We start from the raw sequence: 27,894 nt of genomic DNA, 5'->3' as shown, positions 1-27,894 counted from the left end.
CTACATTCACTGAAGTTGTGAGATGGAATTTTCTACTCAGTAAGTTTTTCATTTTCAAATTCTAGAGAAGGTAAGAATATGTGTATGAATTCTAAAATGACCTGCGTTTTGCTTTCCCACACCCTACTTTTTGTCACGTGGTCTGGTATTCTGCCTGGGATAGTCTCTTCTATCCCTCCGATTTTGCCCTTCTTCTGAGTAGTTTTAAGTGATAAAGAGCTTAATTATAAAACTTCACCTCATCTGTATCATGCATTTGTTAGCTTTATATTGTGGCTTAACAGGCATAGAAGGTAGGATTGAGTAATAAAATATTTACAGACAGAAAGACTTAGTCTCACTTTCTGGCTTTATAAGTCTTTGTTAAAACAATTTTTAACAAGTTCCTTAGCATGACTCTTTATTATTATCTTAAAAAATTAGGTAATTCATAGGGCTATTATGAGGAAAATATATATGAGAATTACGTTATATAGAGTAGGAACTTTTAGAGTTTGAATTTTTTAAAAGTACTGTACCTCACACATCTTTGTCACATCTTTGTTCTTCAGAGAACATTCCCATTGATATATAATGTGATTGTCATATGTTTGTCAATTAGTGTTCATGTATTAGTTTCCTTTTAGCAAGCAGGAGGAACATAGACTAGACTTTGGTTGGCATTACTAAGATTCCCAGAGGGCATCGTTATCTCAAGCATAAACAAACCCACTGTTGCTTTCTCAACTATGGATAAAAATAAATTTGTGTTCCAAAGTATACTTGTAACGAAATTTATTTTCCTTCTTAAATCTTCACTAATTGTTAGGTTAGGCCTGAGTGAAACATGTAAAAATGCATAAGCCATTCTTAAAAGAATCTTTCAGCTGCTGGAATACTACTATGGACAAATCCCTACTAACGACTGCAGCATATGATAAGAGCCACTGACAAGCTAGAAAAACACTAACATTGAAACAGAGTGCCACCCGACACCCATCAGGCTGTCAGCATAACCAACAGATCCTATTCTTGATGGTAACAGATCAATCATTACTCTACCTTGATTCTGTCGGGAATGCCAAATAGGGCATTGCTTATTAATGGCTTTGAAACTCAAGATGAATGAGCACCAGGAGTTATCATCTTTGCCTGCTGAACTTTAAAGTCTTTCCAGTAGTGCTAGAGAATGAAAGCACATTGCGCTCACACTGATGAAATCAGGCAAAATGGATACCGTCCAAAGGAGTCCTGCCTGTTAATAGGCATATGATTCCTGAATTGCTAGGAGTCTTTGGTAAGCCCTAAATTGATTATTAACAGTAACCCCCTCTTCCTAAAATGCAAGTAGAACTTAGAATAGCTTAGTGGTAGGCACACAGTTTGTAAGGATCAAGCCCTTTAAAAAAGTCAGAGGAGTCCGAGCCGCTGGGCCTATTGACCAAGTGACATCCCAAGCTGTGCCTGGGTTCCTGAGCTGTCCTCCAGGTGACAGGACTGCTTGATCATTAGAATGTCACACTCAGAGTCCCCACTTTGATTTCTCCACCTAGAGGATGTTCTGAGTTTTTGTGCTTTAGAAACATTCCTTAGAAGATTTAAGCATTTAGATAATAACGTATTCTTTTTTACCTATACATTAGTCTGCGTGCTGTGAGCCAATTTAAACTGCCTAAGCATGTGAGAGTCCTGAAGAGCTATGTATACACTATGTATATCTGAGTCCCTGTCTCTATTTCCTTAAGTGTAAAAGGGAGATAATGACAGTATTTATATCACAGGGTTATGATGAGGAGCAAATGATAAGACATGGGAAGCAATATGAACAGTTCCTTGAATACATAAAGCAATATATAAATGTTAACTATTATTATGCTATAAATGTATGCAACTTATTGCCAAAAAATAAATGTACATGGGTGCTTTGACTTAACTCTCTGATTGGATGAGCCATAAAGAAACATCATATTCTTTTATGCATCCTAAAATAAAATATTTATCCTCTCAATTCCTAAACATTTTAAATATCCATTAACGTGCAAAATAGTGTGCTCCATTCCTTCCCAAATATCATAAATATGTCACTAAATATGTTTCAATTTACTTCCTTTATATATATATATATATATTTATGCTGGGTATAACCTAATTCACCATTTCCTTAATACTTTTTCTATCCATTTTTTAAAAGTATTTATTTTATCCTATAATCCCTCTGGGTAGGTCCACTTCTTTGCCATTAAGTCCTGGCCTTTGTCAGTGTCTTCTTTTCACTAGGCCACCACATTGCTCTAGCTACGTTCATCTTTAGATACAATGAATGCCCGCTCTCACATAATATGGAAACATGACTATCTGTAACAAGGCTTTGAAACTTTTTATTTGTTCAGCAATTTTCAATGTGCTTGAAGAAAATAATTTGGCATTTGCTTATAAACACAGTCCCCAGGGGCCATTAAAAATTCACACACTATAAATTTGATAGTAGATTAGTTTTTTAGAGCATTTGGGCTAAAATTGCCATCTTCTTTGCTACTATAATTTAAGTCCACTTCTATAAGGCATTCCGTCCTCAGCCAGCCGGTAAAAAGAGCCAAGCGGAATTATTTTTCCATAAAATTCATTTGATTTTTATGGAGTATCGTGATCACACAATGGTATCTTTGTCTTTTATGCACCATTTATATCAAATATATTAATTGTTAGTGAACATAAGCATATGCTTTATTATACTATGGCAAGACACATTAGGAATGACCTAGAAAAGAATCACAATAAAATATAGTACCATAATTAGGGAGAAAGAACAGAACTATCTCAGCATCCAACGAATGATTCTCTCTATCACAGATCAAGCTGGAAAAGATGGTCAACTGCTTTGAGTATGCAATAATCATCTGAAATCCAAGACAGCAGAGTAAACTGGCTTTGGCTATAAAATACAAGCATGCATATTTATGATAGTATTAATCTATTTAGTTAAAATTAAACAACACACTAAGGAGATATTCTTACGCAAATTGTAGTGCAGAAAGGTATTGAAGTTGGCTATCAAAAAACCTCACACCCACAGGTCAGAGCACATAAGCCTCTAGGCCAAGAAGTGACATTCAGACACCCTCTGACTGAAAAAAGCCATAAATTAGGCTTATTTCCAGAGGATGGTCTCTGGGCTATGAGTTCAACGAATTCCAATCTCTAAGTTATAGATTCAGTGGTTCCCAAAGCTTGAATTACAGTCCCAGCTTCTTGCTACTCAAACTACTTCTCTACTCATTGACTATATTAAGTTGACTCCACTGTCAATATAGACCAGTCTACAGGCCCGACTTCTATAAGTCAGCTTAATGCCTCCTCATTCTCCTCTCAGAAATGCTGCTTTCTCTCATAGTCGTCTAATACAAACCCTGTTTCAGGAATGAGCTAGCCACAAGCTACTTAGTTTCTCTGAGAGAGACACGTTCCTGTTATTACACAATCAAAAAAAATGATCAAAGTTGAGAAATTAACTTAAAATTTTATATTTCAGGTAATAAAAGAAGCTACATATAAGAAAAATTATGGGGTTATTTCTTGTTCTCTTATTCTACAATTTGACAGAAATGTTGCTATTTAATAAACTAACCTTTTAGGGAATACAAATGTAAATATTTTTCCTTGATTTGTTAGAGTTGTTAGCTTACTGGGGTTGCATTCTTTTTAATATGACAAATTACTATTTGGATAGCTTTGGCTGTTGATTTTGCAAGAGGCAATCTGTAAAATCAGAGCAAGGACAGCACAAAAAATTCTACAGTCTAAAATAACTTCCAATCAAAGAATTATTATTTCCTACATAAAATACTAACAAGATTCAACATAACTCAGAGTATGTAAATTTCAAGGACCTGTGACTTTATTCAGCTTTGCACAGGAGCTTAAAGGTCCTACAGAATAGAAAAAGTGATTGAATTTAATGGACTATGACACACTTTCTCTAAAGTCACTTATCTTCTCTTAGGATACTTTCATTCATTTTCCAGAAGACGTTGATAGATATAAATACAGAGATAATGGAATCAAATTTTCTTCCAAGAAATCGACTCTGTTTGCAGTGTGAACAATGGATTGGAGGGTCACGTAGAAGAGTGGGCCCTGGGGTTCAAACCTGGGCAGTATGATGCAGTGGCCTATATTCTTAACTGCAAGGCTCAACTTCCTCCCATAAAATGGCTATTAAAGCCAAGGAAAATATGTAGAATGACATGAGAAGGGGACTTAGAATGACACTCTGAGGCAGATTAAGGTTTGTCTCCTTTAGGGATAGGACCTCTCTTGGGCTCACCTCCATATCCTCGCTTCTCACCACAGAGCCTATACTTCAATCCATGCTTGCTGAAGTCTCTTGAAATGGATCTCTCTAGCTTTCAAATTCCACATGAATATATTGAAAAATTTGGACAGGAAGTTTCAGTTTAACAAGTGTTTATTTAGCATTCACTATGTTCTAGGCACTGTTGAAACTGGGGCCATTTCCATGTTTAAATACACACACACACACACACACACACACACGCCCACCAACAACCCCCCTGTAACGCCCCTCCACACACACACACATACAGTCTCTGGTAGTAGTTGAACAACGAGTTACTTAAAAGCCAAGGAAAACATTTAACTTGACTTCCCTCTAACAATGAATAGCTTTGACCATTTTCCTTTGTTCATAACACATATTTAACTTGACTTCGGTACTTCATTGGCTATTCCTCCCCAGTCTTTTGTGGGCTCCTCTTCCTTTTCCAATTCCTTAAATGTAAAGTTTTTTTAAGGGTGTCATCCTAGGCCCCCTTCTTATGTCATTCTACATATTTTCCTTGGCTTTAATAACCACTTTTATGGGAGGAAGTTGAGCATTGAAGTTAAGAATACAGAACCCCGAGGCCCACTCTTACTTCTTTGTGACCCTACAATCCATTGTTCACACTGCAACCAGAGTCAATGTCTTGGAGGAAAATTTAATATCATTATCTCTATATTTATGCCTATCAATGCCTTCTCATTGCTACATATTCACATTCTCTTATCTAAACTCATCTTCAGATGAGTTTTAGAATCCAGAGATTTTGGGCTCTTAGAGAGATATTAGAGTAGATAAACTGTGCATTGTATTATATACCCCAAGTAGTATCTGGGACAACACCCTGCAATCAAAAATACTAATTTATTTCTGAGGCACAATGCAAAGATATCCACACTAAGCAGAAACAAAAAAAGAATATGCATAATGTCCATTATTCTGAGCTACCTGATTCCATCTAAAGAGACTAGCTCATGTCATCTTTAACCACCACGCCTGGCTAATTTTTCTATTTTTTGTAGAAATAGAGTTTTGCTCTTGCTCAGGCTAATTTTGACTATTTGCTTGAGGATTCAGAATTGAATAAGAAAGAACACAGCTACTTCTTCTCCCCCACCTCCATTTTAAAGATTACAATGCAGAAGGGTGCCACTCAAAGAGGGAATCATAGACCAGGCTAAATCAATGACGTTACCAAACATACAATTTTGTTAAGCTGAAATTTTTAATCATGCAAGACTTCTTAATGAAGGCAGTCATGCATTCATTTACATGTTGATATACACTACTTATCTCCTGGCTAATTGGTGAACTTTCAAAGCCTGGCTTTGTTTGAGTAACACTGCTCTAGTCTAGAGGACAGTCTAAAAAATAAATATTTAAAATGTTAGAGTTAAGTACAGAGAAGACAAGAATCATAACAGGGAACCTAATTTGTCCTGAAATATGGTGGTCAGAAAGTGAGAAAAGGCTTAATTATTTTAATCCAGCTGAAGAAAGAACATTCAAGACAAAGAGAATAGTATGTCCTTGTAGCAGGAACAAATTTGAGATATTTCTGTGAGGAACAAAGGCCAGTGTATTTGTGGGAAAGGAAAAGATCGCTGCATGAAGATGAAGTTAGGGACATTGGCAGGGATGTGATTATGCACCCTTGCAGATCATGTAGAGATTTGTGTTTTATCCTCGTGTACGAGAAGGCAATCAGGAAGCTGTAATCAGGAGCGTGACATGACCAGCATTTTGTTTTAAGAAGGCCAATCAGGCAGCAATATAGAGAAATGATCGGAGGACACATTTTTTTTAAAGAGGCAGGTGATTTGGCACCTTTTCAGTGGTTCCACCAAGGAAGGAGAAACTTTGGATAAGAGCAATTGTTTTCCTCCAGAGCTGACTCCCTCCCCCCAGGCAATTTTTGGAGACATTTTTAATTCCTGTAATTAAAAGGAGGAGGTATGCTACTGGCATCTAGTGGGTAGAGTCCAGGGATATTGCCAAATATCTTACAATGCACACGATAGTGTTGTAACAAAGAAGTATCCAGGCCCAAATGCCTATGGTCCAAGGCTGGAATATTTTGGACTAGAGGGAAGGCAATAAGAGGACTGGATAGAAGTAAGATGGATCTGGAAAACAGAATTGGTGATGTTTAGGATAGACTGCATATGCTAGGAGGATTCCAAGGTTTCCATGTTAAACAGGTAGGTGGAAATGCTGCTTATTAAAGATGAAAAAATATTTTTTATTTTCCTATGGAAGAGCTAAAGTTTAATATACATAAAAGTTTGTTAACCTTACGAAATCTCCAAATGGAAATGGCAAGAAGTAATTGGATGTCTAGCTTTAAAATTAAAAAAGAAGTGTAGACTGAAAATATAAACTTGAGTATTTGAATGTCACAGAAAATGGATATTTTAAGCCATGGAAGGGAGGTGCCTCCTCTAAAGAGAGAATATGTGCAGAGACCGGCATCAAATCTTAAGGAACATTATGAACAGGAGCCTAACTAAGGGTAATAAGGAATTAGGTGAAAGTTAAATAGAAGGCCAGGACTGTGATGTCATGGAAGTGCCTGAATGAACATGTTTCAAGATTACAGACACAGACAGCCTGTGTTGCATGAGGTTAAACATTTTCACGGGATCATCCTAAAAATGTACACTGTATCTGGCAAAATCAAGGCCACTGCCGAACCAGGTTAGAGCAATTTCAGAAGAGCGTTAAATCAGATAGAAGCAAGATGGTTGTTGAAAAGAAGTGAGACAGTTGACAAGCTGCACAACTCCAAAGAATTCTTACTCACAAAATAAGAAGAGCTATATATTCATAACAATGGAGGAAATGGTTCTATTTAAAATTTTTGGATTGAGGAGGAGATTGAGCATATTGATAAGGCTGAGAAAAAAGAACCATTAGAGTGGACAAGAATGAAGCAATTGAAAAGAAAAAGAGACAATAATTGAGGAAGGCCCCAAAAATAAGTTTGCTTGGGGTGGGGATGAGGGACAGAGATTAAGGATCACCCCAAACACTAAAATTTTTTGTGAGAGATTTTATTTTTTAAAATGAACATATTGATATAGTCTGAGTGAGGAAGTGATAGCATTTCAAATGAGACATTCAAAATAGGAAATCAGGGAAATCTACTTGCAAGAATATGTACGGTAAGATTCATGAGACAGGGCTGTGTTTATGGAAATACGAAGTGAAGAGAGTATAAGCCGTTCTCTGAAGGTTTACGTAAAAGAGAGCCTTAGACGAGAGAGCCAGAGACCTGCATTCCAATCCCAAGGTCACAGCTTTTTGGTTGCATAACATAGTTTCCTCAAAGGACAAATTATTGTACTATGCTTATAACTCCTTCAACCAGGTCATAAACATGTGGTGAAGCATTAGTGTGGAATCCAAGAAAGCACTTCCAGACCAATACAGCTTAACAAAAAGGTGACATGATGTGATGCAAAGTATTTTGGCAAAATTTCCTAATTTCTTAGGTATGTAAACATAGCATTTGAACTATCTTAAAGTTTGTGGACATATGTATGTATATGTTCACACCCATAATAAACATATTTCAATGTGTTCAAATTCTCAGATGGATGTTTTCTAATTTATTTAATAAAGAAATGGCTCTTCATATGTAAACATACTGTATTGCCTTAAATAAATTATAGGGCAAATTTTAATTTTTTAAGTTGTAGTAATATCTATTTTTAGAATAGCATTCAATGTTTCAGAAGGAATATATGGAAATTTTTAATTTTAAAAAGTTGTAGTTATTTTTATTTTTTTAAAGTATGTAGAGTTATAGAAATTGTAAACTAACTGAGATTAATAGTGGCTACAGTACACAGTTTGACATCTCCTAAATAAAATAACACTGATTTGCCTACAGGAATGGAAGAAAACTAATTAAAACACTCTGATGCCACAGTAATTCAGGAAATTGGTATATGGCTGATCATGATGGAGACTTAGAGCTAAGAGAAATGTCTGGTTAGTGTATGTGGATTTAGTATCCACAATATAACAGGGAAAAGCCATAATTAAGATACTACTGCAATGTCAAGTTGTACCCAGACTTCCGGCTAAGCTAATTGACCACCTCTTTCTAGTTACGATTTCTTTGATCCCATTGCTTTGTGTAACGGGAAGACAACAAGCACACATTCACATACAAGGACTATAAAATTGTTTAGGAAATGCCCATACTAAAACCGTAATTTCTAACCTCCTCTCCACGTTGTAGGTGGCTCACTAGTTTAACACAAACCGGCTTCCTGGTTATGATTAACTTGGGGACTAGATTTAATTATGAAAAAGATATTTATACTCATTTAACATTTCATTAAAGTTAACTTAAAAAAATTATGCCCACATGCATAAATTTAAGATGTAAGTAAAAATAAAGAAGTTAATGATTTGTTATATTTATTCATTTTATAAATAATTGATGAGCACCCACTATGATGTACCAAACACTGGGTCAAAGAAGACTAAACACTGTCTCTTACCCTGCAGAACTTCTGGGTACTGCACTCTTCTCACACCTGTGACTGTCCGGGAGGCTGATTTCCTACTCACCCTGCATGACCCACTTCAAAAGACATCACTTGCAATTCTTCCACTCTGTGTGTGCATGCATGTATGGGTGGGAGGGTGGGAGGGTGGGTGTGTACTCACTCAAATGGACCAGCTTATAAAATACTGAGATCCTTGTCTCTGAATAAACCCTAGTTGAAGTGAACACCTGTCAGAAATGAGGAGTTTGATTTTGGCCTTGAGGGATGAGAAGTGTCAACCTAAAAAGAAACTCAGAGAGGCAGGCATTCCAGAACAAATGACTTTATTTGGCAATAGCAGAAAGTCACAGTCCAGCATATTGTGCTGTGATGGATCATAGGCATATGGGGGGCTCGGGAAAAGCAGAAGCTTATGAAGACAAGGAGAAGTCCATGTAGGCTGCTTAGGAACAGGATTCATAGGTCACAAGCACATTGCAGGAGACAGTTGCATGCTAGGAAGCGTCCTGCAAGCTGCTGATCAAAAGTACTGCAACTTTGAGGAAGTTCTCGCGAAAAGTCCTGTTACAAGCATATGTGTGTGAGGGTTCCTTGTTCACTGCCTCCCCAACTCCATTTCATTAGAGTTTGACAGAGATGACTCTATTTTGGTATTACCAACTTTCACAGAAGGATTTGGAGCAATGGGGGGGAAAAAAAGGAGGAACGATACATTTAGTAGAAATTTGTAAGCAAAAAAATGGGCAGAATATTCCATTGGTGCCAGATAAGCAAATCTACAGGAGATGAGAAAAAACAATCAGCTACAAAAAACAATTTGAAAAGATCAAATTACATAAATAGCTTTTTGGTTTTCAATTTCTAAAAGATGCTTTAAGGCAGAAGTAGGATATGCTAATAAGTGAAAAAGAAGATATTTCTAATTCCAGGACTTTATGCCATTGATTTTTTTATAGTGTTAATGATAATTTTAACTACTTAATATGTAGGTAAGTGTTATGCTGCTTTGTCTTTCTAGAAGAATGAGCAAAATAGAAGCTCAGCGGGAAGTGAATTGAATCACTCTCAAAGGTGTCAAATTTCTCACTCCCAACTGAGTTGGCAAAGGTTAGCACTTTATTAAAATTCAAGTTTTTGCAAATGTATTTCATTGGTAGTCAACTCACTGAAGGTATACCAGTTTTTAGCAAGTATTCCCATTGATAGTCTAAGTGTTTGCCAAAGAATTTTCTGCCTCACACTGAAGAAGAATCCGATAACTCCATGGTGGATAAAACATGAGTTGCTTAACAATGGTAAGCTGAATGAAAGGGCAAATAGAAGATATGTGATGAACATCTCCATGGTAACTTTGAATGCTAAAAAAATAAATAACCAAAAATGATTAAGAAGCTGTCCCGTCAGTGGCTATCTTTGGGGACTTCATAAAAAGGATAAGAATACTCAGGTAGATATATCAGATGAAATGCAAATATTATCACCTCAAAATGTTATTTTTTTCACCTGCATACTCAATTATTCATGTTGTTCTGGGAGCAGAAATAACCAGCTTCTCGATTTGACTATATAGTATTGTGATCCCTGCTAGCTTTAGGGACAGACATACTTGGGTTATGACATGGGGTCCATAACTTGTTTGATCAGTTACCTAAAGGGTACATAACTTCTCCAAGCCTCCACAGCCTCATTCCTAAATTGTTTATAACAATTCTTATCTCATAAGATTGTTGAAGTGTAAATCATACCACATTTTAAAATGTTTTACACATAATTAATGCTCAATAAAACATATGTAAATAGTTGGGGATGGGTGGGTACTGATGACTATTAGGAGTACGTTGCTGGTCAGAATTTACACACTCATGCTCAACATACCCATAGTCAAGCTCAATGAAAAGGCGGGGGCACTACATGCATCATGACAAACGTTTCTGAAAGGAAACCACACCTTACGTCTGACAAAAGAGAGAGAAAGAGAGAAAGAAAGAAGCTGAATGGCTTCTATAAACCAGAATGATTAAACTGGTGTTAAGAACAAATGAATGTGTTCAATTATAATTATAGCCTGGGTTAATTAGTCATTTCATGAACAATAGGCAGGGTCTCTGTTATTGCATCACACCCACCAGAGTGAGGGTATATAAACATCACTGGGCACAGGCAGGGATATCAGAGCATCTTCTCAGTGTAACTCATCTCTCCCATCAACATGTCCTACAACTGCTGCTCTGGAAACTTCTCCTCCCGCTCCTTTGGGGGCTACCTGCGCCACCCAAGCTCCTCCTGTGGCTCTTCCTTCCCCAGCAACCTGGTCTACAGCACTAACCTCTGCTCCCCCAGAACCTGCCAGCTGGGCTCCTCTCTCTACAGTGGCTGTCAGAAGACTTGCTGTGAGCCCACCACCAGGATCCGGACATCCTATGTGGTGTCCAGTCCCTGCCAGACGTCCTGCTACCGCCCGAGGACCTCCTTGCTCTGCAGACCCTGCCAAGCAACTTATTCTCCATCTCTAGGCTTTGGGTCCAGCAGTTGCCGCTCCCTGGGCTATGGATCAAGGAGCTGCCACTCCCTGGGCTGTAGATCCAGTGGCTTCAGACCCCTGAGTTATAGAGGCTGTGGCTTCTCTTCCTTAGGTTGCAGATATGGATTCAGTCGCCCAACCTACTTGGCATCTAGGAGCTGCCAGTCTTCTTGTTACAGACCAACTTGTGGATCTGGCTTCTACAGATCAACTTATTAAGAGCTCCTGACCTCAACTTTACAATTACTTCTCTCAAAGTCAATCTTAGCTATCATATGGCTACAGTCTATATTCTACTACCTAGGAGAGTTATCATTTTTTAAAAATCACGTTAATAATAATTTGTCTCATAGAATATCCATCTCTTTTTCTTTCTGTTTTCTTGTGCTTTTCCAATTATTTCTCTAGAAAATGGAGCAAGAGGTGATTTTTGTCTTCAAATAAACTCATTTAATCTGATGTCAGATCACAAGTCTTAATTTTCTTTTTAAGTTGTCCGTGGGGATTTCCAAATCTACTATTCTTTGTCTAACAATGAAATATTTAATTTGAGGAGTAGGAGTAGTTTCTCTGAGAGGCAAAGTTTTCTGACAACACAGAGTTAGTGCCTGGGGATTCCAGCCAAGCAGAATCAGAGCTTGGATAAGAGATTACCCTCGACTCTTGTATCCACAGTCATTTCAGCCTAATCAAGGCACTTCGCTTTGATTAATCTACTGATGGTTCTGGTCCAAGAAGGATAGTTGGAGAGACAGCAGTGATGCTTTAGCAAGCACTACCCTGACTGTTTTTGATGAGAGAATTGTCAAAATCCTTCTTGTGATCTTTCCTCCCAGACATATATCATCTACAGTGGAATTCTAAGGTCATGATTTCAACTGATTGCAGTAGCTGGTGTAATGAAATAAACATTATAGGTATGGATGCAATTAAATATGTATGCATTCTATTGTTATAAATGGAATATAATTTCTTTCTAAAAGTTATTTCTTACATTGATGCTTAACTCTCTCCTCCTTCACTTTGGTCACTATAAGGTCATCTTTTTTCATGGTGGAAGTCACCTGAGAGCTACTTAAAACATGACAGTATCATGAGTAGGTGATCTGGACTGAGAGGGAAGACTTTACATCTCAGTATTGTGGGCTTAGATCTAGACATAATAACTAGACAGTCCATTACATTCTCCTATTAAAAATAATGTAATCACCTGCATTTTCAGATATGTAAGTGGGAATAAGAAAATATACATGGATGTGGGTAACTGATTGTTCATTGCCCTCACAGTTGTTTTTCTCCTCTCTCTTCTTCCTATGGTAATCAGATTATGTCTGTGTATCCCTCTTCATCTACATGTAGTCTTGTAAATGAACATGACTATGGCCCAGTTTCAGAATTGAATCTGTCTAGTTTATAGCACCCCATTTACTACTACAAGGGATTGGTTCAGGAATGAGCATGTGATCTCACAAAAACCCATGAGAAACAAGGTGTGATGTGGAGCGGTTCTTCTGGGAAAGCTCTTCATGTGGAATTTCTTGAAGCAATTCTCTCTACCTCTGGGCTGTGTCACTATGGAATCCTGCATCCATCTTGCATATGGCCTGAAAATTAAAACTTCAAATGGAAGAGGCCAGAACCCTGAGAAATGCAGGTGAACAAAGCCTGGACCATCTCACTCTTCTGGGCTTTGGTTTACATAAGGCAATAAAATTTCTTACTGGTTAATCCATTTTGAATTATAATTTCTATTACTTGTAGCTGACATGTTCATAAATGAGATACTCATTTAAAATCTTAAACAATCCCCCTTCCCACTGAAGTCCCCTTCATATAATTTTAAAGACCATTTATAGCCCAAGTCTGCCCCCCTCCAGCCCCCTTCCCTCCACTCCCCTACACACACGCTCTGCCACATACACTCCATCCATGCTACCTTCTCCCACTTCCTTGAACACATTGTGCATATCTGAGCTCCCAAACAGCCTGGAACCTCTGGAAGAAATGTCATATATCTGCTACCCTTCAAAGTTCACAATGATTTGATTTCTCCTCTCACCCCTTTGAAATAGACTCCACCGTCAATAGAGTTGATTGTTCCGTACACAGTGCTAGCATTATACATACTTATATTCTTTTAATTACAAACTCTGTTTTTAATAAAGTAATATTTTATTAAGTACTATTTTTTATTTGTTTGTTTATCATCATTGTACCCTCAATGGACAAAACAGAATCTTGACTAACAGAATCTTGCAGGTAGAAAACACAGGCATACCTCAGAGAGATTGTAGTTTCCAGACCACTGCAAAGACTGGAAAGTTATAATTACTCCTTGATTCATGGGCTACAAAATGGATGTTGTGTTAGCAGGCATGCAAATATTAATCCCCTTGTACACCTGCATCAAAGCTCTTGCGTAACTAGGTGCATTGTCAAGGAGCAGTAATACTTTGAAAGGAATCCTTTTTTCTGAGCAGTAGGTATCAACAGTGGGCTTAAAATATTCAGCAAACCATGCTGTAAACAGATGAGCTGTCACCTAATCTTTGTTGTTCCATTTATAGAGCATGGGCAGAGTGGACTTAGCATAAATCTTAAGGGCCCTCAGATTTTCAGAATGGTAAATGAGCATTGGCTTCAACCTAAAGTTCCCAGCTGCATTAACCTCTAACAAGAGAGTCAGCCTGTACTTTGAAGCTTTGAAGCCAGCCATTGACTTCTCTTCGCTAGCTATTGGAAGTCCTAGATGACATCTTCTTCCAATAGAAGGCTGTTTCATCTACACTGAAAATCTGTTGTTCAGTGTAGCCACCTTCATCAATGATCTTAGCTAGATCTTCTGTATAACTTGTTTCAGATTCTATACCAGCACATGCTGCTTCATCTTGCACTTTTATGTTATGGCAGGTGGCTTCTTTCCTCAAACCTCATGAACCAACCTCTGCTAGCTTTAAACATTTCTTCTGCAGTTTCTTCACCTCTCTCAGCTTTCATAGAATTGAAGAGAGTAAAGGCTTTGCTTTGAATTAGGCTTTGGCATAAAGAAATGTTGTGGCTGGTTTGATCTTCTATCCAGACCATTAAAACTTTCTCCATATCAACAATTAGGCTGTTTTGCTTTCTTAGCATTCGTGTGCTCACTAGAAGTAGCACTTTTAATTTCCTTTATGAACTTTTCTTCTGAATTCACAACTTGGCTGACTAGTGCAAGAGGTCTAGGTCTTGGCCTTTCTCAGCTTTCAACATGCTTGGCCTAATTTTAATATTGCATCTCAACGATTAAGGAGGCCCAAGGAGAGGGAGAATGACAGGGAATGGCCATGAGAACACACACAACATTTATTAAGTTTGCTCCCATAGGGGCACTGTTTGTGATGCTCCCAAACAATTACAATAATAATATCAAAGATCACTGGCGACAGACCACCATAACAGATATAATGATAATGATTATAATAAAATTGAAATATTGAGATAATTACCAAAATGTGATACAGAAACACAAAGTAAGCACATACTGTTGAAAAAGTAAGTATATACTATTAAAAAGTAGTTTTACAAACTCAATTTGTAAAAAACTCATCTGTGAAGCACAAGAGAAAAGTACAATAAAATGAGGTATGCTTGTATGAAATAAAAGATAATTGAATAAATAAATGAATGAAATGGAGCTGGGGTGACAGTACCCAGGATATATTATGTCAATGACATCAAACATCCGTTCATTTTTTCTGGTGGAACTCTTTTTAGATAAACTAATTGTCATCAATCGTCTGATCATCATCAAAATTGATTTGGCACAATCTCAGTCACATGTTATCACAACTGCAGTGCCCACTGAAGTGAGAGAACTCAAAAACAAATTTATATTTCTGGACCATACAAAAACAGAAAAATAACTTCAAAAACAGAAAAATAGCTCTACTCAAAGCTAATCACCGAGGCAGGCAAGCGCAAATATATGGGGTGAAAGGAGCAAAAACAAGTGTATAAATACTATAATAAACCATGACACTTTCACATACAATATATAATGGAACAAGAGGTTGGACAATATGGACTGTAATGTTCAGATGGTTAAGATACCATGGTTCATTCTTTTCTACAATTATTCATCATCAACAGCTACATACACACTGTAATCCTCCAACTTTTCTCTTTTTTTCTTTTTTCTTTTTTGACTATTTGAATCAAAGTCTAGTATAATTGAATTGTAAATGATGAAGGACTATCCCAGGAACCAAAATTAGAGATTAGTCTCAGAGAAGAAATGATGTCACATAAAATTCCTGATATAATATTCTAAAAGAATGTATCATTAGAAACAGAGAAAGTTGGCAAAGGACCATTTCCATATTCTACAAGAAGATCATTATTATTGTCATAGTGCTATAATTTTGAAGTATTCTAAAGCCTAAATCTTTTTTCTGTATGCATTGCATTATCTCAGAAGGGCTATATGGTACTTGACATATTTCACAAAATGTTATATCTAACAAAATTTAGTTATTCCCCTCAGCAAACTTTTATTTATTTATTCATTCATTCATTCATTCATTTATTTACTTTTTATTTATTCTCAGGAGTTGCTCTCAAATACTATAAGATTACTCCCTATACAGTTGTGAATATCTACTAGCATGCATGGCAACTAACAGTTTACCAACTTCAGTCCTTGGTCTATCCTATTAAAATTTCATAAGTAATCTTAATAAAGATTAGATGGCCTTAAATGAAAGCAAGGATATCATTCAGTGGGTAGATTTGACAAGATGTCATTTAATGTCCTTTTCAACTCTAAGATATTAAGATTGTGATAGAACATTATAGGATGTGACAGCTGGAAAGGACCTTAGAGAGCTTCTCATCTAAACTCATTATTTTATAAGATATCCAGAGTGGCAGAGTGACATCCAAATTCATGCAGTGAATTAATAGAACCAACAAGGCTAGAACCCAAGTCTCTTCACTTGTGATCTGGTGTTCCTCCATTGCTGTGCAATGATTCTCTGTGAAACTTCTTGACTGGGGAAAAGGAATGCGTTTAAATTAACTTAGGTTATCTGGCATAAGTTTGGTTGATGAGATAAAATTAAGGCAAAGATAAAGTAAATAAATTGTGGGAGCAATGGGATGAATTATGTTATTTGAGAGTGACTTATTTTATTTTATGTGGTTAAACAAGTCATTAGAAGTTCAGTGTAGGCACATAATCAAGTATAAAAGCAATATAAACTCTTCAACCTTACAATCATCAAGTGCTGAGCTCTTGAGAAATGGAGACAAGCTAAATCTCCCTCTCTAATGGGAATAAGTACAACTCAACCTTTAAAAGAATGGAATGTAAAAAAATAACACACAATTATAAATTAACAAAAAAACAAAAAAGGTACAGTGCTTATTTTCTCTTATAATTTTATATCAATTCTAGATTGACATTATTATGAGAAGTGTCTGCATGAAGATCTTTAACTTGATCAGAAATAATAGCTACTTCTATTTATCACTCAACATGTGACAGGCAACCTGGTACCATATATCTCATTTAATCAATAAAAGATCCTTACAAGATTGGTATTCTTATAATTTTAATTTTAAAAATGAAGAAGCCAAGGCATAGAAAGCTTAAGGGAATTGTTCAAAGTTACAGTTTGAGCTTATAGATTTTGGCTTAGAATCCTGGCATGCTGACTCTAGAATCCTTATATTTAACTGTTTTCCCTGCACCAAATGTTGATATTCCACTCTCTGGTGGTTAGAAGGTGTCACTGCAGCTGTAATCATTCATGTACTTCAAGACCAGGATAGACCAGGGTATCCTTCAACCATTTAGTAGCAGACTATCCAGTCACCATATGCAATCAGGTAACTGGGTCTATTTCTCAAGAATACTAACAGATAGACTACTTAATTATCATTATTCGAGTACCTACAAAACTAAGTTTTTCCAGGGTGACCAGTTGCTCTAGCCTATATCATTCCATAATAATAAAGCAGGTAAATCCAGCGATGATCAAAATCCATATTTATTCATTGAATCAGAATTATATACTGAAGCACCTATTCATTCAGCATTCAATTAAATAGAATGTGCAAGTTAATACCTCATCCCAAGGAGAAAAGAACACATGAAGTGACCTTATTCACAAATGACAGACCTAACATCGCCAGCTGACATTTGGGAAGCTGGAGCTGCACAAGTACTCACTGATTTACTGCACATTGTGAGGCTAATAAGAAGGCTGTTGGCTGGAGACAATTGTGCAAATTCAAGCCAATACGATTTCCTTTCTTTGCCCAGACAATTTGGCAACAGGACTCTGTGCTGGCAGTGAAAAGTCATGCCAGGTTTCATGGTAAAGCTTTTAAAACATGCCTACATCAAACATGATTTTAAAATAATTAATTCAGTTAGTTCCATGCTAATAAGTGGCTTTCCTAATGACTTTGTTCTGATTTCACAAAGGGGTAGTTGAAAGGTTGGCATAGTTTTTCTTTCTTTCTTTCTTTGAACTCAGTACCCTTGTCAATTCTTGGAAATCTTGAGTATGTCAAGGTTTCAAACCATTTTTTTATCAGACATTTAGTTATAATTTGAACACATTTTTACTTAGCACCTTCTATTCATCAATTTTTTGAGATACATTTATAGAGATCTTATGTGGCAGCCAGGCACCATGCTCAGTGTTGGGGATGCGGTAGTGAGAAAGATGCACTTGCTTCTTGCCTTCATGGAACTCACAGTGGAAAAGGCACAGTGAAGAAATAAATGAAATCATCAGAAGTTAAGATAAGGTCTTGAAGGAAAAAAAAATAGACCCTGGAAATGGAATTCTTTTTTCAGATAGGGTGATGGAGAGTCACTGTGAGAGGTAACTTTTAAGCTGAGACACAAAAGGTGAGAAGAACTGTGTACAGAATGGGAGAAGGCAATGGAGGGGTGAAGCAGGCAGGCAGCTGCATGTGCATGCAAAATACTCAAGCAAGGAAAGGTTTGATGTGCCAAGGAGCTGAGTAAAGCCTGTGGGGATGAAGCATGTTGAGCGAGGGAGAGGGCAAGAGTTAGAGTTAGAAAAATAGGCTGCAGCCAGATCTTGCAAGGGATTGTAGGGCAGGCTAAGGGGAAAGGATCTTATTCTGAGGACTATGAGAATCCATGTGACAACTTTAAACAGGAAAGTCACAAGCTGTAGTGGAAGCCTCTGCGCAATAATAAATACAAACACGCATAAGAATTAAATAAGTCACTATAGGGTTCATGTGGAGGGCATAATGAGATCCTTAAACAAGAGTGGCCATTCAAAATTATAATTAACTTGCACATATTACAAAGGTATTGTATACGAGTTGATTGTGCAATATGTAAAGCTGAATGCATTCAAATGTTTCCTTTTAAATATATGATATCCTTAGTCTTTTACATGTCAAGGAAGGGTTTGTTTAAGAGTTATTGAGACTTCCTGAAATGTTCTTGGATTTCTTCAGACCTGAGAAAAGGAGACTAAAATGCTATTTTGAGAATATACTTCTATTCTGCTTTGTTATCATTAGCTGAGTTAAGTAAATGATACAATGTGTTGTAGAAACTGTACTGGGAGGTTCCCTGCTATGAGTGTGAAAGTATGCAAAGTACAACATACTAACTAATGCAATAAAGATAGTAGTTCATCATCTGTCTGCAGTCAAAAAACAATACACAAAATAAACAAAAATGAAAAACATAACTGAAGCAAATTGGTTACAAAAGAAATTGTCAACCTTTGAGAAGCAAGTAAACAAAAGTAAACATGCTACTTGGTGTAAAGTGCACTCGTAGTAAAAAAGAAGGTTAAATTCATTGGTAATTCAGAGGAAGAAGTAATAACTTATAAATGGGAATATGGGAAACAGCTTCATGAAGAGGAAGCTTTTAAATTTGGCCCTCAAATAGATGAGGGGAACAATAAGACAAAAAGAGAGGTATTTAAGGTACAATGACCACCTTCAGTACTTTGGCTGAACAGTACGAAGGAATGCTATTGAAGAGTCCTCTCACACCCTGATCCACTGGAGGGACCACTATCTTAGTGGAATGAGAGTGAGATCAATTGGATTTGCTTCTGATTAAGAATGTCTTGAACATCATACTACCACATTCTGCCAAGATGGCATCTCTCAAAGCTCCAGTGCTAAATGTTGATCAGTATTCAATTTGATGTCTTCATCTACATCTTGTAGTTCACTTGCCAATATGGAGGGTCATGGTAGCTAAATGAGAAAAAAATGTTAGCTTGGGTGACATGTTGGGACTCACATTTGACAAAGTCCACCCTGAGTGAGTCATCTTTGGAGCTATCATAAAAGCCATTTTGAAGATTCAAAATGGACTTGCATCCTTGTTAATAAGATGTCACCTTCATATATAACTAAACAAAGTGCTAATGAGATGGTATCCTTCAAATTAACTTAAGCAATAAGATGCAAAGACGAAGAAGCCAACACCCAGTTTTCTGAGTATATAATCTCCCCAGCAAAGAATTTAATTTTCCGACTCAGCATATTGGGTCCTTATGACCAACTTCGATTAAGGGTTTTAGCAATATGCCTTATAGCCACTGCTGCTCACTCAGGAGCTTCCAAAATGCCCCACCACTCTCTGCCATCATACATGGCTCTGATCCTATAAGCTATGAAGATGGATTTTGTTTGCCTAGCAGCTACCATAGCAGAACCTGGCTCCTGGACAACTTTCAAGAAATCTGCAATGAAACCACCAGTTGCCAACTGACTGATTGTGAACAGAACCTGTCCACAGAAGACAGCTGTGTGCAAAGTACCTGCCTCCCTGGAATTGTGCAAACAACTTATTCAAATTCCAAGCCCTCTGAAAGGACAACATGCCACCCAGAAAGTTCCTCAGCAGTGTTGGAGTGTGTTTCTCAGCCTTGCCAGTCAGAAAAGAGTCATCAAATGGGTTTTGTAGTCCAGAGCTGCCAACCTGAGAGCCACATGGAAAAGTGCTGTTCACCCAAGACTTCTGCATCTAAGAGGTGCCAAACTCAGGAATGTGAATCCAGCCAATGTCAGTCTCAGAACTCTGAATCCAGTTCCTGTAGACCTTTGGTCAATGTTGCACCTGAGCCTCAACTCCTGGAATCTTCTTCTGGCACCTATAAACCAACTTGCTGTGTTACTGGTGGTTTGCAATTGCCTAGTAAGTGAAGAATCTGTAGGGGAGTGGGTATATTTTCACTCGGATGAATTGATTTTTGAGATATTTAGTAACTCCTATTCCTCTAACTACAAAATATTGTGTGTGTGTTTGTAAGTACACGAACATGTCTTCTATTACTGTCTCCAAAGACAAATTTTTTTTTTCATTTTTGGACACTTTTGGTGGAAGCTGGAGCTGGGAATCATGTTAATTATTTTAGATTACTAGGACATTATTTGTTATAGAACAGTAAGAGTTGCAGCTGGGGAATAACATGAATACTTAAAAAGTTACACTTTGGCTACTAGTTATTTTCTATGGAAATCTTTAGCATTGAATCTGGCTTATTAGCTAATGTGCCACCATTATCAGAAATCCATAATATGTTGGAGCTAAAACAGACCTACAAGCCCACCTAGTCCTATGGATTATGATAATAGTGGCCATCCACTATTTTAGCCACTGAATCACAACTCTCTTAAGTTAAACATGAGATTGAATCTATTACTTGAAATATGCAAGAGAATTTTGAATTTTACTTCCATGGACTTTATAAGCATGAACGCTTTGAACTGAATGAGCTTAAGTTTAGCATCTTTAATTCACTCTATGCCTGTTACTCTTATTCCTGTGTTCACCATTCCTCAAGTAATTTTTAAGTTGGGAAAATGTCCTTTGTATTAAATAAATTTACTTCATTTGGAATTATAAACTTAATTGTCACACTATTATTTTTATTCAACACTTTTGTGGGTTCTGTGTTATGAAGTTTTTTTAACCTGATGAAAATGGTAAAAATATTTGAAAAAAGAAAACATGCCCCTTACCATAGTTTTCATAGTATAAACCAGAAGAAAATAACTCATTTGTGGCAGTCAACAGAAGACGGGAAACATAGTCAATATGAGGGTCATAAGACCATGGAGTCAGAATGTGTGAAATTCACTAATTTTGTTTAGGTAGTTTAGATATTCTGAAGCTTTAGGTGTGCTCTGAAATTGAATCTTTCATTTTTCAGGGGAACATAAGGTGGTAGTTAAGAGCACAGCCTCTGAAGACAAATTCCCATGAATCGGAATCTTAGTTTTGCTGAGTGAAGGCTGTTTACATTCAAATGTGTTGCTATGTGCAAATTATTTAACCACTCTAGACCTCAGTTTCCTCAGCTTCAAAATTGAGATGTTAATTATAGGGCCACTGTGAGGCTTAATGAGTTAATAAATTGAAAGTGTGAAATTTAATGAGTTACTTTGTGTATAGTAGATGCTCATGCTTGGTAAGATTGAGCAATACAACTAACTCAGAGGCTCAGTATAGAGGAGGTAGCAGGAATTTAAATACACCCAGAAATCTATGACAGATAAGGAAAGCTACTCATGCAACAAAAGAGAGATTAGTTGTTTTGTATTTTGGAAAATGCAAGCAGCATCATCTATTAAGGGATGATTAAGAAGCACATGCCCTAGTTGAAGTGGATTGGCAAGTATCTCTGAAACTATGACAAAGCTAAAGCTATTGATAATTTTTACCAGCCTGTTCTGTGGATGGGTGTGGTGGTAATTCTGTGTGTCAACTGGACTGAGCCAGGGGGTGCCCAGATTAAACATTATTTCTGGGCAGGTCTGTGAGGGTTTTCTGGATAAGATTAGTATTCAAATCAGTGGGCTCAGTGGATTGCCCTCCCCTATGTAAGTGGGCATCATTCAATCCATTGAGGGCCTGAATAAAACAAAAGGCAGAGGAAAGATAAATCTGCTCCTTTTTGCTTCCTGCCTGCCTGCTTGAGCTGGGACATCCATCTTCTCTTGCCTTTGGGCAGAGATTTACACCATCCGCTCCACTGGTTCTCAAGTCTTCACAATTGGACTGGAATCATATCACTGGCTTTCCTGGGTCTCCAGGTTGAAGCCTGCAGAGGCAGATCATGGGACTTCTTAGCCTCCATAATTGTGTGAGCCAATTCCTCATAATAAACCTCTTCATTCATTCATAGACACACACACACACACACACACACACACACGCACACGCACGCGCACGCTCACACACACACACACAGACCCCTTGTTGGTTCTGTTCCTCAACCCTGACTAATTCAGTGGGCTAGACACAGGTCAACCCAAAGAGGAAGGTTTAAACCTAAAATCTATAAAGAACCACCTATTCAGGTGCTCTGCAGAGGGGTAGAATTGAAGGAGAGCTGGGAGAGACCAAACGCTATTGGATCCCATCAATAGTAGCAGAGCCTGTGACAGCCACAACAGCAGAGCATCCCTGCAGCAAGAGACATTGACAGAAAGCTCTGGCCATAGCACTGATGGCAGGAAGACAGCATTGACAGTAATAAAGAGAGACTCCACCTCGTGGCAGCTTCACAGGATTCCAGTTACAGCCAATCATGCAAACATGGATGAAATTCATTCATAGTGAGAATTGTTATTAACGTAACTTAAATTGGATTATCTGGAAAGAGCTCGGTTCATCTGAGCCACTGTTTCTGAAGAAAATAGCAAAAACACAGACACTTCATGTGCCTTTCAAGTATATGTTCCTATACTGGGTGTAGCTTGTTGGGAAAACAGGATTTTGGTGAAAAGTGTCTATGTGTGGTGTGTGTTTTGGGAGCAGGAGTGTGCCAAGAGAGAGGCACCAGTGTTAAACAAGTTTCACTTTCTAGACCTTAAATCATTCTTTCCAGGTGGAGCTTGGCCATTCCTTTAAGGAGATGTTAGCTGTAGAAGGAGCTAGATTTAATATAACCCAACATGGAACACACTTGAACTCTTCAAAGGGAAAAATTGATGCAAAAGAGTTTTGATATTGAAACAGGAAATGGTATGATTATGTAAAGAGACCTTGGTAGGAAATTCAGTGTAAGGGGAAGAACATGAGCCTTAGATTATGACTAGACCTTGCTCAATTTCAAATTCTCTCAATTAATAATTGTGTGCCCTGAGACAAATTAACATTTGTGAGACTCATTTCCTTCATTGCAGATAATGAGTGGAGATAATAATACCTAATTCATTGGGTGATTGTGACAACTAAATGACATCATTCCAATTAAATGCTTACTGGAGTGTTTGGCACATAATAATGCAATATATGGTAGGTGTCATTTTGTACTTCATCTAATATTTGTCTCTTTGACCTCAACTTGAGCTCATTTTTATGATTGTCTATAATGCATTTTAACTCCAGAGCAGAGACCAAGAAAATCACTATTTCATGTAAAGAGGATGTAAACAGTATGGGATAAAACCTGGATATTCTATGCAGTACTCACTTTCAAACAATGTAGAAACAACCCAGTGGCTACATGCTACAGAGAATTCTTCATAGATCAAGGACTTCTTCCTGACAGAGCAGAAAGACTCTGCTAGGATTTCTGCATTGGTATCCTAGACTCTTCAAGACTTGGGTAGTTTAACCACATGCTTCTTCTCCTAGAAGTCAAGCATAATGACTATCAAGAACATCTTCTTGCCCATGCAATACTGTGTAAAGAGTTATAGAATCTCTCTTATTAATTGAATGCTTATTATTTACCAGACATTTTGTACATATCTTATCATTATCATTTTAAACTCAAATAATTCAATAGGATAAGTACAATTTTTAATCCTCCTTTTTCCAGTGAGTACAAAGGCACAGATAAGTAAGTTTCCCAGTACAGGTAGTAAATGGTGGAACTAGGATTTTAACCTGTGAGTTGGAATTTAAGGCTTGAGCCATAACCCCTGGCTATCTTAATTGTATTACCCTTCTAGTCGTTAGAGTAGCTTCAGATGTGGGGGAAATATCTGTGCTATATGGAGGGTCTGCACAAATAATTTGACTGAAAATGACTGGTCTGATTATACTGTATTGTTGTGATACTAAAGAGAAGACGACCAGAGAACTAAGTAGAGTAGACTGGATGGCTCATTTATAACTCAGGAATAAATATAAAAAAGGAAATAGGAATGTTTTCATTAGATTTGTAAAATATTATGCACTTGAAATATCCTGTAAAAGAACAAATATTAACTTCAAATCCTGTGAAATTGACAGAGTTTAGGTTCCAGAAAAAGGGTCTAGGTAGTATGGACTCAGACAATACAAGCTTTATTATCTTAATGTTAGTAATTTCATTTTCTACACCCTTTTGTCCCTATTCTTTTTTTAGTTAAATAATATTTCTTTTTGAAATTTTGAGTTCATTGTAGATACTAATGGGACATGAGGACAGAACTTTGTTCCACTTTGGGTGAGAATCACTCACACCTTTCATTAAGCCAAAATATCCTTCCCTAATTCTGCTTCCTGTTTCTACTTTTAAGAGTCCAACTTATTCCCTCAACTTGAAATTCTTTCACCTAGAGAGTTGGTCTAGATTCTTCCATGAGAACTCAAATGATAATTGATCAAAAAAATAGTTTAGAAAGGAAAAGCCAGAACACAACAAGAGCATTATACTTCTTTATACAATTAATAACTCATTATTTCTGGTTATATCAGAGCTATGACCTGGATGAGGTGTAAAATACACTATAGGCATAGGTACAAATTCTGTAAACATCTAAAGCTCAACTTTAAAAAAATACACAAAACTTTTTGTAATTGCATAGTAGCAAGTTATTTACCTGAATTTTTGTATAGTTTTCTCCAGCTTTATGGAGATGAACTCACTAATGGAATTCAAAGAGAGTTGTTCCTTGAGGCCCAAAGGCAAAACCAATGTAGTTGCATCGAGACACAAGAACAAAGAAATCTCAAGGGTAAATGTCTGAAAATGGTTAAGTCAATTTTTATTCTTCCATTACTCAATATGGTATTGTTTCAAGTACAGGGTCAATGCCTCTGCAGGAATTCAGTAACTACTAATTGACAAAGATAATGAGAAAAGAAGACTGAAAATCAAAGAGAAGGCTAAGAATAGCACCTCCCTTAGAAGTGTACTGCCTTGTCACCATTACTTCATGGGCTGTTTCATGCTCCTTACTTAAATTGGCTGTGCAAAGTAAAATACCTGGAATAAAAAGCCCTCTTCCACTATAAACTGTCAAAATTTACAGTAAGGTTGTTACCTGTTGTTCTTCTCTCCCCCTTGTCAGTAGCTACCCTCACTTTGATGCTCTATATGTAAGGAAATCAATCTAATAATGCATGTTGAGATTCTCCCTCTAGACCTCATATTTTATTAAATTAAACCGAGAGTGAAATAAATTCTAAATTTTAGCTCTATTGGTATTCACAAATGCTACCATGTTTTTATTTAACAATCAGATTTACCGTAAGCAAAGTAAAACACCAATGCCACTGAAAGAAATACATCTTTCTGAGAAAATAGAAACAGGTGTCAGCGTTCTTTCATTTTTCAAGTCTCTATTTGTTCAGCAGTTTGCTTAAAGGGGTCCTGCTCCCAGTTTCCCTTATCCCTGAGGCTATAGCTGATGGTGGCCTGGTCCCCAGGAGTCTGGTTTAATTTCCTGCAGTGAATGACTTCAGATCAAAGCATTGATCTTGAGAAGGTCCTAGAGGGGCTCCTAATCTAAGGCCAGTGCTCTGGTGCCCTGAGGCTGCAAACAGAATGCTAGGCAATCAAAAAACAATATTCTACACTCTGCCATTGAGCTTGCCTCAGAGGACGAATATCAGCCCCAGTTGTGTTTTGCTCTGAAAGATGTCTAATCAGAGTTAAGTCTTCCCCATACTTCCATCAGGTATCTGAGTGAAATGCTAACGGCCTATGTATTTGTGGCAAAGACCAATTGATCATTTTTCCGTGTTGTCTTCTTATGCTGCTTCATTTCTATTACAGTTGTGTTTTCACAGAATTCTAAGTATATCTAAGTGTGTGAGAGATCTTTAGTGAGCCTCACTCATATGCAATTGAGCAAATACACCAGCTGAGGCTAAGTGATTTATTCAAGTTCATATAGTTCATTAGCAGCAGAGTCAAGGCTAGAACTCAAAGCTTCTGGTTCTCATTCCAGTGACCCATTGACTGTGCCTCGAAGTATCCCTCATGATAAGTTTATTAAAAGTATTTAAATGTACTAAGCACAATAGTTTTTAGTGAGCCCCGTATGTACATTAAAGGGCACATACAATACATATAAAAACCTTTATTAAGTCATAAACAAGGCCTATCCTAAGTTAATATGCCAGGTATAATAAACTTTTATTTATCCATAGAATTCTAAGGAACTTTTAATAAAGATTGGAATATTGTTTCTCTAAATGCATGGTTTGGTGAATGGTAAATAAGACCATAGTTTCCTTGCGTTAGAGATTCAATAGGTACTTTTTCATGGCAGTAAGTAGCTATCTTCCCTAATATCTAAATAATTGAGTTATGTTCATAACCATTTTTGAAACAATGAGTCAGCATACAGCCTGCATTGGATGCCAAAAACCATTACTAAAAAAAAAAAAAAAAAAAAAATTTAGAAGCCACAGCTCCTAGAAGGGGAAAAAGCACTAAGTAAGGGTGGGTGCTTTACCTAGAATCTAAACTAAGGTCATCTTGTCTTTCAATAATTGCTCAGCTGAAAACTACAGCTGTCATTCCCTCAGGGGTTATTGCCTTGGTTCTGTCATCTCCTCTCATAACTCTTTTTTCCCTGTGACCCTCAACGATGTCCTTTCTTAAGACTATAGCAACCATGGCAGCACCTGGCTCCTGAACAACTGCCAAGAAACCTAAGAGGAGCCACCAGCTGCCAACCAGCATGCGGTGTACCCAGCTCCTGAGAAACCACTGCCGTCACCCCCTCTGCTTGTGATGTGTCCAGAGCTTCCCCTACAATTATCCTCTGCCTTTTTCTTCCTGTGTCTTTAGTTCCTTCCACCCAACAATCTTCACTCAAAACTTTGGGCTACATGGACAGCAAAGGCAGCCGCAGGATACACGGGTCTCATGGCTGGCTCTTGTGGCTCTTTCATGGTTAGGCTTTTGTGACTGCTGACCCCTAGTGGAATGCCTTTGCTTAGTAACAAAGGAGCTATATATTCAAAAGCTTTTGCCCCTGCCTTACATACCTTATACCCTGAGCTGTTTTGAGTAATCCCTCATAGTAACTAATTTCTAAATAAAGTATCCAAACATTTCTACCTAGCATAGTGGAAGGGGGTGAGTAGTTTCATGGAAGATCATGTTATATGGCTGGATTGCTTTCAAGAAAAATCTTGTAGACTCATTTATTGCTCTGCCAGTCAGCCTTAAGACTGTTTATTAATTAAACCACCTTTCATATTTGTTTCTTTTCTTTGTCAGCTTTTTCTTTTAATGCCTTGTGAGCTTTTAAGATGTGTTTTCAATACGACATCAAGTTGTTTTCTTTATCTTCTA

General features: G+C 37.2%; 2 protein-coding genes across 2 annotated transcripts; both read left to right on the top strand.

The window, feature by feature from the left end:
- The first annotated feature begins 11,015 nt into the window (after positions 1 to 11,015).
- LOC123650608 (keratin-associated protein 13-1-like) lies at positions 11,016 to 11,581 on the top strand. The gene has a single exon (XM_045569536.1). The coding sequence runs from the start codon at positions 11,051 to 11,053 to the stop codon at positions 11,579 to 11,581; it is 531 nt and encodes a 176-aa protein (XP_045425492.1). The 5' UTR covers positions 11,016 to 11,050.
- Positions 11,582 to 19,945: 8,364 nt separating this feature from the next.
- Positions 19,946 to 20,566, top strand: LOC123642655 (keratin-associated protein 27-1). The gene has a single exon (XM_045557951.1). It carries the CDS (start codon positions 19,946 to 19,948, stop codon positions 20,564 to 20,566), a length of 621 nt encoding a protein of 206 aa, XP_045413907.1.
- The last annotated feature ends 7,328 nt before the right edge of the window (positions 20,567 to 27,894 follow it).

The sequence above is a fragment of the Lemur catta genome, chromosome 1, assembly GCF_020740605.2.
Source record: "Lemur catta isolate mLemCat1 chromosome 1, mLemCat1.pri, whole genome shotgun sequence".
NCBI classification, from domain to species: Eukaryota; Metazoa; Chordata; class Mammalia; order Primates; family Lemuridae; genus Lemur; species Lemur catta.
The sequence above is the reverse complement of the archived record's forward strand: the minus strand, read 5'-3'. Positions and strand labels throughout refer to the sequence as shown.